A 15,000-nucleotide genomic window follows, 5' to 3' on the forward strand; every position below is an offset into this window, starting at 1 on the left:
CTGTGTCTTCAGAGTGCGGGTTAAGTCTGTGTCTGTCTGGGAGCTGAGGGATTTGGTGTGTGTGTGTGTGTGTGTGTGTGTGTGTGTGTGTGTGTGTGTGTGTGTGTGTGTGTGTGTGTGTGTGTGTGTGTGTGTGTGTGTGTGTGTGTGTGTGTGTGTGTGTGTGTGTGTGTGTGTGAGTCACCAGGGCAGGGAAATGGGGACATCCACCGTCTATATATGTGTGTGTGTACAGTATAATTGTTTGTGTAAGTGAACGTATGTGGATTTATTTTTCTGTCGTGTAGCTTAGTGCTGCACTGTGTGTGTGTGTGTGCACAGATGTCTGAGTGCCTTGGTGGATACTCTTAGATGAGTACTGTACACACTGCCTCCAGAATGTATGTTAGAGTGTGTCTTCTCTTGTATGCCCTCAGCTATCTTTTACTGGGTGACTGTAATATCAAGTCTGTGTGTGTGTGTGTGTGTGTGTGTGTGTGTGTACTGTATGGGAGAGAGAGAGAGAGAGAGAGAGAGAGAGAGAGAGAGAGAGAGAGAGAGGTGGAGAATGTATTTCAAACATGAGCTGGGTTGTGCAGTATGTGTCTGTATTCGCTCTCTCTGAGTATGTATTGAATGTCAGGTGGCTGTATGATGTCAAGTGAGTATGTGTGTGTGTGTGTGTGTGTGTGTGTGTGTGTGTGTGTGTGTGTGTGTGTGTGTGTGTAATGGCACGCTGACCCTCTTTAGCTCAGCCAGGGCTCAGAGATTGCCCCATCAAACGAAGTGATGTCACCCCCCATGAACCTAGATAGTTACCTAGATTAGCTGCGAATTATAACGTTAATCATTTGCCTGTTCGCTATCATCATAATCATATCAAAGCCACATATGTTATCAGATATCGGCCAAAAGAAATTCAATCCTGGACTGGTGTTCCCATAGCCTGGTAGTAAACCAGACCCTGGAATATTTCAGATTAAGGGGGTATTCACACCTGCCTTGTTTAGTTCGATTAAAACGAACTAAAGTTCGTTTCTTGCTTGGTTCGGACCTTTTTGACTGGTGTGAATACAATCACTCGAACTCTAGTGCGGACAAAACAAGCGGACAGAGACCCAGCTGAGGAGGTGGTCTCGGAGCGGTTCCTATCGAACCCTGGTGCGGTTCGTTTATGGTGTGAAAGCAGACCGACCTCGATCCGACCCAGTTACAGAAATCTACCTTTTTTGGATTTGACGAGCTCCCGTAGTTTTTGCGCATTATGGGAAATGTAGGATAGCTCCGTGACGCACAACAGCTGTAAGCAGCAGTGGGCTAACGCTTTTTTGCCAACAATAATTTGATTTTGCATCTCCTACCCGTTCCGTCTTCCGTAGGCCTGCTGTTAGCATGTTGGACACACATGAGAGCTCTTCTCAGCTGTTTTGTTGCACGTCTTCGTTGTTGCAAAATTACGAGCATGATATTGTTAAACTTGCATCAAACGGTCTTGACGCTCAAGCACTTCTGCAAAGCTGTAACTGTATAAACTATATTGCTAGGATAATAACGAGTACAGTACGCAAACATAGTATTTACGTGGGCCAACTTTGACTTTGGCTTCCTATTCTTCACCCCACCTACACGTTTACCAGCCAATGGTTGAACGACCTTAGCACATGTGCTTTTGTTTATAAATTCTGGTCCGGTTGCAATTAATCACGGTGTGAAAGCGAACCGCACTAAAAAAGAAAAAAAGAAAAAAAAATTGGTCCGGACCAAATAAGTGAACTAACGGACCTTCCTGGTGTGAATACGCCCTAAGGGTCTGGCCACCATTAATGAAAATGGCCAAACTCTAGGGGAGGCACCATTACTTCCGTAGTGCCCACTTTTCGATGGTTAGTATTGGCCCAATATCTTAAACTAAGTATCTGAAGTGTGCAAGTAGGCAGTTTGAGACACATTCATAAAAAACAAAATAGGGTTGAGGGATGTTGGATTTGACCTGAAAGACTGACTAGATGAGACCTTTCACCAGCAGCAGCAGTAACAGCTTCTTCAGCCTGCCCTTCTAATTTGTGTCATAGGTTACAGATGAGGGCTTTTCTCTTTCTCTCTCTTTCTCTCTCTCTCTCTCTCTCTCTCTCTCTCTTGCTCTCTCTCGCTCTCTCTCTCTCTCTCTCATGAATCTTTCATGGCAACCCGAACTGTTTGGTCTGCCTTTGAAACAGTCACCGTGACTACAAGCTGTCTTTCTGACGAGCAAATGAATGCCTGAGCTTGGAGCTCTGCCGGCTGGGTCTCCAGTGTTAGAGCACCCGTCTGTCTCTTTCTCTCTTTTTCTTCCTCTCTCTCTCTCTCTCTTTCTCTGTTCAAGCAAAGTAAGGTGACACGGGTGCGGTTCATTACTAATGCATGCATGAGGAGACTCCCATAGGAGGAGGGGGGGTCTGAGTCAGAGAGGGACAACACAAACACAAACACAAACACAAACACAACCTCATTCGCACACCCCTCCCTCGCTGGCCTTTGAGTCATTAGCTGCTTCACCACCGCCGGGCCAACACTGGGCCAGTTAAGGCGAGTCGAGGCTAACCATTTCCCCATTATCACTTGTAATCGTGTGTCCACGGGGCTTCTATCCTCTGGACTATTGGCCCCAGGTGTCTGGCCTCACCTTTGCCCTCCAGCTAGCCTGTGCTCAGTAGTGCTTGAGGCGGTGTGAAGGTAAAAAGCAGGATTCAGGTTTCAGGATTCAGGAAAGTCAGGTTGGTAAGGACAATTCAGCGCCAAAACAAGTCAGATAAGTCACTAGTCATTTGCGAAACTTGACAAAGGCTTTTTGCCGAAACGTCGTCAAATGAAAATGGCATCAGGAAAAAGAGTGTGCGCTCTCCTTCTTCATCCTCATCGACTCATCCTGCGACCAGCACCTCGAAAAAATACAGGTGTGCGCTGCTTTTCCTAAAAACAAGGTCACTAACATTATGTCAAAGCCTGCATTGCTAGCAGTTAACCAATTAAGTGGCCTACACATGAAAACAAGGCTCTACTTAATATTTGGACTAATAAAGGTTGAATGAGAACAACCAAAATTGGGTCATGAGCATAAGAGCTAAGCAACTTCAATTTGTATCGCCGTTTATGCATTTCGGGTTTTACAGCCACAAAGCATGAATTTGTAGCAGATGCAGGCTACACATGTCCAGATCCACGAGAACACTCCAGCGTTAAGCCATATTTCATTACACAACAACGCTGGCTCAAATGAGCACAACGCGGATGTATGGATGTTTAATTACGGTAATTAGCGATAATTATTAGCCAGCCAAATTTCCTTTTTGAGCCGCCCCACTTCCTCCCCCTTTACACAATGAGTGCATGAAAGCAGTGCTCTTGTTGGTCTGTGGAGCGTGTGTGTGTGTGTGTGTATATGTGAGTGTGTGTGTGTGTGTGTGTGTGTGTGTGTGTGTGTGTGTGTGTGTGTGTGTGTGTGTGTGTGTGTGTGTGTGTGTGTGTGTGTGTGTGTGTGTACAAGTGTGTACGAGTGTGTACGAGTGTGTATGAGTGTGTACACATATGAGTGTTTGGGAGGACTCTCATACTACCCACTTGAGTGTGATTATCTCATAGAGTTTGTGTTTATTTCGAGTGTTTGCATTTGGGAGGGTCTCTATGTAATTGACCCAAGTGTCTGTGTTTGTGTTTGTATTTGGCCATGGTTTTTACTGTTGCCAGGCATCTCATACTGTACACACACACACACACACACCCCACACACACACACGCATGGCTACCATGTCAACCACTGTTTTGAACCATCCATTATTAATACTAGGAGAGGAGCTGTCCTTAAGGGAAAGAGAGTGTCATCTCCCTCCTAATCGCCCGTGATCTGTGTCACTGGAGGATATAGTGTGTCCTCTTATGTGTGATTTATCCCCAGTAGACTCTCCTCTCACAACTGGCCATTAATAATGTCATAAAAGTGTGGGTGGGATGGGAATATGTATCTTACAGGGAACAGGGGAGGGGCGGAGTGCGGGAGGTTGGGGGGGATGCACGGAGGTTGGAGAGAGAGATGGATTGAGTGGGAGGAGAGAGAGATGGAGAGATCATGCACTGGAGGAGGAGAAGCGGGGTTGGGGGGGGGGGGTGAGGGAGAAGAGGGAGATTTTTACCCGGGTGTCAAAGAATAAGAGAGCGAGCAAGCGAGTGAGGAACAAAGACAGACACACAAAGCAGGGCAACGGGAGAAGAAGTAGTCGTCAAGGGAATAAGAGAGAATGGCTGAGAGATTATGGGCCATACGAGCTCACCAAGCCCTCAAGGGTCTTGCTGGGGTCCAGGGGGCCTATATTTCATCATGACAGAGTGAATGTTCGGCTCTGTGCGGACACCTGTGTCGCCTCCACTTCATAGTGGCTACCGCTTCCGCAGAGGCATCAACTGTGCTTAGGCGGGCTCTACGCACAAAGACGTATAATGTGACATAATATCCGTGTTGTCAGCAGCTGTCTGTGTACTTTTCTGCAAGGGGGTATAACGCGAGCCTAAGAGTTGTCTATCATGCTGTCGCCATGGGGATGGAAAGCAAATAAGGCTGAGTGTGGAGAGAGGGAGAGAGGGAGAGAGGGAGGGAGGGAGGGAGGGAGAGATAGAGGGAGAGAGAAAGAGTTTGGGAGGTAGAGGTACATGCAGATGACGGTGAAGAGAACAGCTGTGTGCTAAAACGACCAGCACTAAAATAGCTTCACTTGGCATCAGTGAAAGCTAATCCATGGAGTGATGGTCTTAGAAGGGCTCTGCTAGCTATGACTGTGTGTATACAGCCACACTGACTCATTCATTTGCTCACACACTCACTATCTCTCTCACTCTCATTCACTCACTCACTCACCAACTCACTCACCCACTCACTCACCAACTCACTAACTCACTTGCTCACTCACCAACTCACTCACTTATTCACTCACTCACTCACTCACTCACCAACTCACTCGCTCATTTTCTCACTCACTCACTCACCCCATTTACATGCACACCATGTTCCTGTATTAGTCGGAATAATGGCAATACTCCTGAATAAAAGAAAACCTGAATAAGACCCCTGGTGTACACCTGTACCACACTAACCACATTAGTCAGAAATATAAATTTACATCTTGACATGCTCATGCAAGGAATTTTGGTAGGGCTGAAAAGCATACCCATAGTGCTTCTAATCTGGCTCGTTTTACAAATTTCGCAGTCATGGATGACAAGACGGCAGTGTTACTACTACCACTGTGCATGGCTGGTTTAGTCAGAACATTCCAATAAAACACGGAAATTGGAACATTCCAATTGCCAAACACCCTGCTGTGCATTTGAATGTCCTATTCTGAATATTTCCTTAACCAGGATATGGACCTTAATTGGAACGATATGCATACAAAAGTCTCCCTCACTCTCTCCCTAACTCACTCCCTTCCTCCCTCCACCCACTCACTCACTCACTCACTCACTCTCTCTCTCTCTCTCTCTCTCTCACTGACTCACTCACTCACTCACTCACTTACTCACTCTCTCTCTCTCTCTCTCTCTCTCTCTTCTCACTCCATCCTTCCCTTCATCCCTGGCCTCCGCCATGCTGCCTTGTCTGATTCTCCTCCACAGTAATTGGAGGAGAGATGCTAACTGCTTCCCTAATGGCGGCAGGCCAGAGGCTTGAGGGCCGAGGTGTAAAAGACGCAGCTTTAAGGAACAGTCAGGTGGCTCGCCTTAACAGCCTCACTAAGTGCTTACTTAACGTTGAAAACATAATGATGAGGTGTGTGTGTGTGGAGAGAGAGAGAGAGAGAGAGAGAGAGAGAGAGAGAGAGGATGGCTCATCCTCCAGCCTCCAAATCTTTCATTAACCAAATAAGCGAATATCTGTTCACGTCGAAGATGTATTTTCTCCTTTCTTGTCGCCTTGTAGGCTACACAGCAGTGTTATTGGAGAGATTGTGAATATTTATCATGAGAGTGGTATTGCTGTCTTGTCTGATGTAGATACAGCATCAACTATGGCAACAAAACAAGAAGTATGAAGGGGGAACAGCCATAGATAAAAACACACCTGCATTTCTCTTTCTGGCCTTTTGTCTTTTGACTTTTGTTATTTGCCTGTTATCTGCAATCAGTGTCACACCTGAAGGAAAATGTATTTCTTTTCTTTCCTCTTTTCCCTCTCCCCTGTTCACTCTGTTCTTTTTCACTCTTGTCTCTCTCTGTTTCATTCCCCCCCCCTCTCTCTCTCTCTCTCTCTCTTTCTCTCTGTGCCCCCTCTCTCTGTCTATCTTTCTCCTCCTCTCCGCTCTGCTCTGCTCTGCACTGACGACACTATCTCTGACTCCAGATTGGCAGTATGAGGGTAAGATCGTGAATCTTTTCATTCCAATCCCTCTTTTATTTCCTCCCCCCTCCCTCCTCTCCTTTCCTCCTCTCGTCTCCTTGATGGAGTGGAGAAGTCTATTAACCCCTTAGCGCCCTGCTAGTTACCGCCTGCTCGCACACGTATTAAAAAAAAAGAAAAAAAAAATGCCATCTTGTGAAACGACCATGGCCTGTGATCGTTACACTCCATTGTAGTGATAGATACAGTCGCCCCTAGACTGCAAGTTTTATAGCCCCCCCCCCCCCCCCCCCCCCCTCCCCCAAAGACTAGCCCCACATAATAGAAGCTGAAATTGAAATGTCTTGTTTGGTGTGAATTGTGTGATATGAGGTATTTGAGACGATAGGTGTTTTTCGCTCTGACTGTTTCCTCTTCTCTTTTTCCTCCTCCTCCTCCTCCACCACCTCTCTCTCTCCGCTGCTGCTGGCTGTATTTCAGAGTGCAAGCTGTCAAGAGCCGCCCGCCAGCCACCATAGTCGCCATTGACGAAGAGAGCCCCAATGGTGAGTACAGACCACACCATGGCTGTGTCTGAATCATAAGTATACACACGCTGGGCTGCGGGCATTTTCCAGAAGTTACGTCAGAATAGACTGTCCGAAAAGTCAAGCGCTCTCACTACATGGGTACTTCGTTTGGCGTGATTTCCAAGCGTGCATCGATGCATTTTTTTTTGGCCTCAGATATCCCATAATCCATTGCGCAGCGCAGGTCAAGCTCCGCACGTCATGCAAATCGTCAAGCAACACACCCCCCTCCCCCCAGTCAGGTGACGCCAACTAGTTTGTGCTGTCCAAATGTAGGGACGCATACTGAGGAGCAAGCTACTGGAAAGAACGGAACTATCCAGCGTGCGCCCTTGACAATTGGACACGGCCCATGTCACCTCTACCAAGCAGTGGAGCTGTGTGTTGTGTTGGCACTAGTGGTTGTTGGGAGTTGCAGTTTTCTCTCTTTTGATTGGCAAGCTAGAAGCAGCATGCAGATGGAATGGTTTTGAAGCAATAGAAGTTGTTGGTCAGTTTATCCACGAAGCAGAAGCATTTATTTAAACGCTCTGGAGATGTTGGCTGGACTTGTGTATGTCTTTATTTGGTGCTGGTGCATGTTGGGAGTTGTTGTTTTTGACCTTCATGTCAGTAGAACACCATGGTTGAGGACTGTAAGCTGACCACAGGGTGGTTCTGATCCAGACTGGATATGGATCAGACAGAACTGTGTCTTTTCAGAACCACGTCGTCTCTTCTGGAGTAAGACACTTACCCGGGCAACAAGGAAAAAATGAACCAGAGCTAATGTGCTTGTTCAATGACTTAATTAATGTAGCTAACTTAATGCCAAGCCTGTGTCAGTGAACAGGATGGTAAATGCAAATACGGGTGTGCCAATGCAACGCTCCCAAATCCCAAATTGCGTAGAGTTCACAGTTCATGCACAAGACATTTCGCTCGTTGCCTGTCAATGAAATTAGGACCCGAGATGTGTACAGGAGAACGTGCTACCCGTCATCTTTCTACTCCCGTGTAGCAGACTGAAGGTGTTTGTGTAATGAATTCTTTAACTACAAAGTGCAAGTTCCTTTGCCTCATCGAAAAGTGGAAACAGTGCCATCAATTTCATGCATGGAGGATTCAGCTCCGGCTTCATCTCCCCCTGGTTTCTTTGTTTTAATCACTCTTTTTGCCCATAAATGCCAATGCATTCCCCCATTTAAATCTTGTCATATTCTCTACAGCTGTTTGCTTCGGTGAGCTTGTATTTAAATAGAAAAAAAAGAAAGGGGGGGGGGTAAGAAAAGTATGGGGGAGGGCGAAAGGAAGAAGACGAATAAGGAAAAAAAACAATGGCCAAACCCCACAATTACATCCCATAATCCTCGCCTAGCGACGAAGACGAGTCCCATTACGGCTCGTTTTTTCCTCCACCCGCGTGATTTCAGACCCACTTTTCTCGGCGGGGACGCTGACCTGTCGTCGGTAATAAGAGCCGGCCCCGCGGTGGCGGCGGTGACGACGGCCGCTTATTTCGTCTCGCTGCCTTCTGGAGGGGGGAAAAAAAATAGGCCTTTCCCAGAATGCCTCATGCCGGGCCAGAAATGCCACCTCACAGATGGCATCCGCACCAACCCGCAGCCAGGGGTCCTTTTATGTAATAGATCTCTGAGTTTTTTTTCCCCTGCACACACACACACACACACACACACACACACACACCACACACACCACACACACCCCTCTTCTGCTACCTTCTGTCTGTGTGTTCATGGGGGTTCTGTGTGAATTTGTGTGTGTGTGTGTGTGTGTGTGTGTGTGTTTGCTTATATGTTTGAGGGGGGTCTTCATCAGTTGTGGGCTTCTGTAATTACATTTTAATGTCAGTGAGATTTGTGACAGGTGCAAGGGCAGGTCTCCAAACTAAAGACACTTTATGCCCAACGTGTAACACAAAATGAATTTGTGTGTGTGTGTGTGCGTGTGTGTGTGTGTGTGTGAAGGGAAATTGTAATTACGGCAGATGAACATCTTGCATTTTTAAGAGGTCAGGCAGGTTTTTTGCTGCTGATCTTAAAAGGGTTTGCTCTTTTTGATGAGGTTTTTTTTTTTTTGCAGCACCTGTTTTATCCCTTTCACTCAGTCTCTCTCTCTGTGTATATTTTAACAGGAAAAGGGGATTTCTGTGTATTTAATGTGGACTTTTCATAGACTGACAGGCTTTTCATTTTCACTTTCATTCCCCACTTTCATCTCTTCTCTTTGAGAAAGAGAGAGAGAGAGAGAGAGAAAGAGAGGTAGAGGTAGAGGTAGAGAGGAGAGAGAGAGGTTACTGTGTGTGCTTTCAGTCCTGTAGCAGTGGACGGTGAGATTATTTCTGGTTTGCCTTCCCATCTGAGGGTCAGGAGGCTGTTTGCACAGGGAAATTAATAGAAGCCATTTAATCAGAGGCCAGACTCAGCCGGTACTGAAAGCCAGGGAAATATGAGGTAATCCCCTCTTTATGGAACCGACATTTACCTCCAACTTAAGGCCCCCTGTGGCTCTGAGTTGCTCTTTAAATAGTCGTTTTAATAGAGGGGGACCCGTTTTTTGTTCTTAGGCATTACAAAAATTACCATCACATTCACACCGGGAGTCTTAACACTCTTAATTCATACACGCCTTGGACCCCCAGTAATCCACACGCTTAAGTCTTATTACGGTAAAAGACGGCATTTCCACCCGTCTTTAGGCTCTTAAACTATGTTTTGTGCACTGGCCTTCTTCATGAGCGGCCATAACAAACCATGTCTAGACCTGCATGTCGGAAAGACTGTTGCTGTGAAGTTGTTCTCTTGGGGATCAATAAAGTATCTATCTATGGGGATCAATAAAGTATCTATCTATCTATCTATCTATCTATCTATCTACTCATTTATTCCAGTTTTCATTTCCTGTCAACATACTGTTGTGCAGTAGCTGTGCCTGCGCAGCTCTTTTGGAATTTAGCAGAGGGAGTTCCTTCTAATGCCCCCTGTATTCTAAGGAATAACATTTATTTATTTATGATACATTATTCATGTAACTGTACATGATTTATTCACAAAGAAAATTGGTTGGCCATTTTTATTTAATTAAGGCATCAATATACATTTCCAAAAGATGATTTTTTATTCCTCTTTTTTAGTCAACGTTAGCATGGGTGTCTTAACTTATGCACAGCACTGTACAGTTAAATCCTTCAAGTAAACAGAAGAATGTCATGCAGAAGTACTAGTGGCTGATTCTGCAAACTATTCGGAATGGACCGGCGCTGGACTGGCCCCAGATCGTTCAGAGAGTCCGCTTCAGTTTGGAGCGCCACTGTTCACAAACGCTAACGAACCTCCCTTCCCCCGCTCGTTCGTCGCGTCGCAGTTCGGAATGTCACGTCCTTCGCCCTCGCACTGATTGGCGCGGCGGGCGCTTTCTAACGATGCATCAAAAGCGCGCTCAACAAAGCGTCAAGAAAGCGCGCGCGCGGCGACAAGTCGCTCGCCCCCGACTGAAGCGATGCGTGGGCATCGCCAGCACAGAGATACGCACAGTGCCCCTCCTTCACCCCTTTCTTTTCCTCTCTTTGTCTCTCTCTCTCTCTCTCTTTCTCTCTCTCTCTTTCTTTCTATCTGTCTTTCTCTCTCTCTCTTTCTCACTCACTTTCTCTTTCTTTCCCTCTCTCTTTCTTTCTCTCTCTCTCTCTCTCACTATATCTTTCTCTCTCTCTTTCTTTCCCTCTCTCTCTCTCAATCTTTCTCACTCAATCTCTCTCTCTCTCTCTCTCTCTCTTTCTCTGAAATGACAATGGCTTAGACACCAAGGACCCCTGGTTCCCAGCTCTCTGAATAAGTCATTTACTCCAGTGTGACACTGAAGCTGTATTTGATGTGTCTTTGAGGCAGACATCATCATCATCATCATCATCATCATCATCACAACCGAGTGTGTGTCTGTGTGTTTGTGTTTGTGTATGTGTGAGAGAGAGAGAGAGAGAGAGAGAGAGAGCTAGAGAGAGAGAGAGTGTGTATGTTTGTGTGTGTGTCTGTTGGAGAGGCACTCATGCAATATGAGTGCATCTCAGCAGGACTTTGATGGCAGAAAGAAAGAAATATTTCACCCCATCTCTGCCCCACACACTCATGCACTAACTAACACGTAAAATGACACAGACATGCTCAAACGCACAAAAGGCCACTTCTCGAATTCATTAAAAACAATCTATCCTCTCCTTTTGAAGACTTTCTGTGCAGACGTCTACAGATGGTTAAGTATTCTTAACCAAGTTGACGTGTGTGTGCGTGTGCGTGCGCGTGCGTGCGTGCGTGCGTGCGTGTCTCCGCTTCCTTGTCCTTTGAGGGGAGCAACACAGTCATCAGGCATAAGGGCTTTTCGTTGGGGTGGATTGACGCATTTTAGTGACTCTCAGTCAGGCTTCTTTTTATACGTCCTTCTTTCACCAACAAGAGCGCAAGTGCCATTTCCGCTCCCTCAACAGTCTGATTCATGCTCCCTTGGTGTGTTGGAGGTTGTGTGTGTGTATGTGTGATGTGGGAATGTGTTTGTGTGTGTGTGTGTTTGTGTGATGTGGGAGTGTGTGTGTGTGTGTGTGTGTGTGTGTGTGATGTGGGAATGTGTGTGTGTGTGTGTGTGTGTGTGTGTGTGTGTGTGAGAGAGAGACAGAGAGAACGCCGCATAGCATGTGGTAGGCCTGTGAAATCACTGAAAGTCTTGTGTGTATGGGACAGATGGCTGAGTTACAGCAGTGACCTTTTATGCCTGATGCCATAAAATGTTGTTTTCTTTAATTGATTGCCCTAACAGAGACATAATGACATTATGTGGATGCCAAACAGCTCGATTTAGTCAACTGAAGTCGCTGCGGTACAGTACAGTATGTATACGAGAAAGTAGCTGTACTGTGCATGCACATAAGTGAATATACACACCACTTGGTCAATCTACCTGTTCAAAGTACTGTAAGCGCATGCCTTGTTTGCCTTGCTGTGTTGTGAAAATTAATGCATTTTTTTTTAGTACGCTTGGAGCCAAGCTGCTGAATCTATTCAAAAAGTACACAAGTGCATTTGTAGCGTGTCATTGCTAATTCCAATGCGCGGGCACGGTTTTGCAAACTTCCCCATTTCGCCGAGACTAAACCCAGCCAGATTGAACGTTTCCGCCCCAATAAAAGAAGCCAATCATACGTGGTGCATTCAGACACCATTCATTTGGTACTCGTCATGGCTCTGCAAATTCATGAGTTGGCCCCTCGGTTCACACACACACACACACACACACACACACACACACACACAATATCACACACACACACACACACACTGTGAGTTGGCCCCTTGGTTCATTTCGGTGCAAATCTGCTTTGTCGGCAAGCCGAGGTGCCTCTGCCCCCCCCCCCTCCCACCACTTGAAGCTTTTATTAAAAAGGGGCACAATTTAATGTCCGTCTTCGGCGGTGCATAAAACTCTCCAGCGTGTCACTGGTGTACAGGAAGGGGGGGACCTATAAAAGACACTGGGATCACATCTCATTTATTTCCCATTCGACGGCTCTCCGAGGCACGGAACCCTACCCCCCCCCCAACACACACACACACACACACACACACACACACACACACACACACACACACACACACACACACACACATTCACACACACACACACACACACACACACACACACACATTCACTTACACACACACATGCACACTCCTTCACACACGCAATCCGCATTGCCACCACCAGCTATATCCACAGGCGGGGCAATTATCAGCGTGTCAGTGCCTCATTATAGTTCCTTTCCTTCCTCTCTCTGTCTCTCTTTCTCTCTCTCTCTCTCTCTCTTACTCCCTGTGTCTCTCCATCGAGACGGCCCGCGCTCCAGTACTCCGAAGCTGATGGGATAGTGGGGCGGTGTGCGGGGGGGAGGGGGGGGGGGGGAGTAGATGGAGCTGGCAGCCGTTGTTGATGGAGAGCCCGGTCAGGGGACGCGGTGAGCAGCCACCGGGCGAAAAGGCGATAGATTATCTGTCAGGCAGCGGCCGGCCAGCGAGCCTCTCCTCTCCTCTCCTCGTGGCTAAAGGAGAGAAGGGGGTCAGGGGAGCTGGAGCAGCCCGCGCCTCGGACCAAGGTCCCCTTGAGGGACGCGCGGGGGCACGAGTTGGGGTGGCGGAGTGGTGTTGGGGTGGGGGGTACTGGAAGATGCTGAGGGGGGGGGGGGGGGCAGGAGAAGTAAGGGATGAAGGGTGAAGGCTGAAGTGAGAGAAAAAGAGAAAGAGAGGGAATGAGAGAGAGAGAGGGGGGAAAGAGAGACAAAGAAAGGTGGGTGGGTAATTGGGGGGTGGGGGCGTTTGATGGGGGGGGGGTTATTGGTAATTAGGGTTGCTGAATGGCAATCAATGGTGGCTTGGTGACGACGGCCATCCAGGGATTGATCGCCAGGGAGTGGTTGGATGAGTGTGAATTAAAACTTCCCTGGTGGGTTGAGATTAAGAAGAGGATGGGAAGACAATCATGGTGTGTGTGTGTGTGTGTGTGTGTGTGCATGTGTGTCTGTGTCTGTGTGTGTGTGTGTTTGTGTCTGTGTGTAAGTGTGTCTGTGTGTGTGTGTGTGTGGGGTCACAGGGTTGAGGCGGAGAAGGAGATAGGGCGATCTGGAGTGGAGATTTGCAGTGCTTCCCTCTGGTCGGGGGGTGGTGGAGATGGAGAGGTGGATGTGGATGGTGATGGTGAATAAGGGGGGGTGGTGGTGGTGGGTGGTGGTCGACCAAGAGAGATAACCCTGTTTTATCACCTGACACGGCGACCGGCTCATCTTTACGACGCCTCCTCCGACCCTACAGCTCTCGTTTAATGGCCGACACACACACACACACACACACACACACACACCACTTTACTGCCACGGCCGCGTTCGCTTCCCTCCCCAGCTCTGTGGTGTGTGCAATTACCTCAACAAGGTAAAGGGGCCCCTTCCTCATCACCACCCCACCCCACACCACACACACACACACACACACACACACACACACACACACACACACACACACACACACACACACACAGTGACCCCTATTCACCCACACCCCCTTGGCTGGGAAGCAGAAAAACACAGGGCGAGAGGGTCAGAGGTTCAATCACACACCAGCAGCCCTCCATGATTGAGCCACACTTCACAGCCACACTGCTATTAAATGTCACAGCACATAAGATGCTATGCTATACTCTATGCCAATAGTTAATGCGCTGTCTTCTGTTACTGTAGGTCCGAATGCATCGATTTAAAAAAAAAAAAAATGAAACATACCAATACAATATATTTATATAATTACCTCCGCCAGGCATATTATGTTTTCATCAGGGTTTGAAAACCCTTCTGTCTGTCTGTCTGTCTGTCTGTCTGTTTGTCTGTCTTTGTTTGTTTGTTTGTTTATTTGTTTGTTTGTTCGCAAGATAACTCAAAAAGTTATGGATGGATTTCACTGAAATAACAATTACATTTTGGGAGTGATCCATACCACCGTCTGGACCAGGAGGCGGTTATGTTTTCGCTTGGCGGAGGTCTGTGCACTATGAGAGTGCTTTTCGAGTTAACTGCACTGTCTGCTGTTAGGTCGAAATGTATCGATTTAAAAAATCGATGCAGTGTACCTTTTATGAAACATACCAATACAATATAGTTATATAATTAACTTTTTTTTTTTTCTGTAGCTATAATATACTGTATACTAGTTAGGTTTAGATTGATGAGCTTTTTAAAAATATATACTTGCATATGATGTACATAGTGCTATTCATTACTTTAGGGAAAACCCAATATGAAATTGAAGAAACCTGTAGGAACTGCTACAGGTCATTGCGTCGTTGGGAAGGAGGTTCGGTGAGCAACAGCGAGTGCCAAAGAATGACTCGTCTTTCCTGTGGGGACATTTGAAAGGGTTTTCATTTCCTGTCAAGCAACAACCTCGGCAGTCACACTGACCAGGTCCTCAGCTGTAGAGCCACGGTGGAGAAATAGCCTGGTGGAGTGGGACTGACTGCACAGGAGTATGACTGCACTATTGTCCTAAATAGAAGCACTATTAC

General features: G+C 47.0%; 1 protein-coding gene across 1 annotated transcript in view; it reads left to right on the forward strand.

The window, feature by feature from the left end:
- Positions 1 to 15,000, forward strand: part of pcdh15b (protocadherin-related 15b) — a 204,121-nt gene that overhangs the window by 7,917 nt on the left and 181,204 nt on the right. The window contains 3 exon segments of the mRNA XM_062526974.1: positions 6,347 to 6,361; positions 6,824 to 6,841; positions 6,844 to 6,888. Coding sequence (XP_062382958.1) covers positions 6,347 to 6,361; positions 6,824 to 6,841; positions 6,844 to 6,888 — 78 coding nt within the window.

This window comes from Sardina pilchardus, chromosome 22 (genome assembly GCF_963854185.1).
Source record: "Sardina pilchardus chromosome 22, fSarPil1.1, whole genome shotgun sequence".
In the NCBI taxonomy this organism is placed as follows: domain Eukaryota; kingdom Metazoa; phylum Chordata; class Actinopteri; order Clupeiformes; family Clupeidae; genus Sardina; species Sardina pilchardus.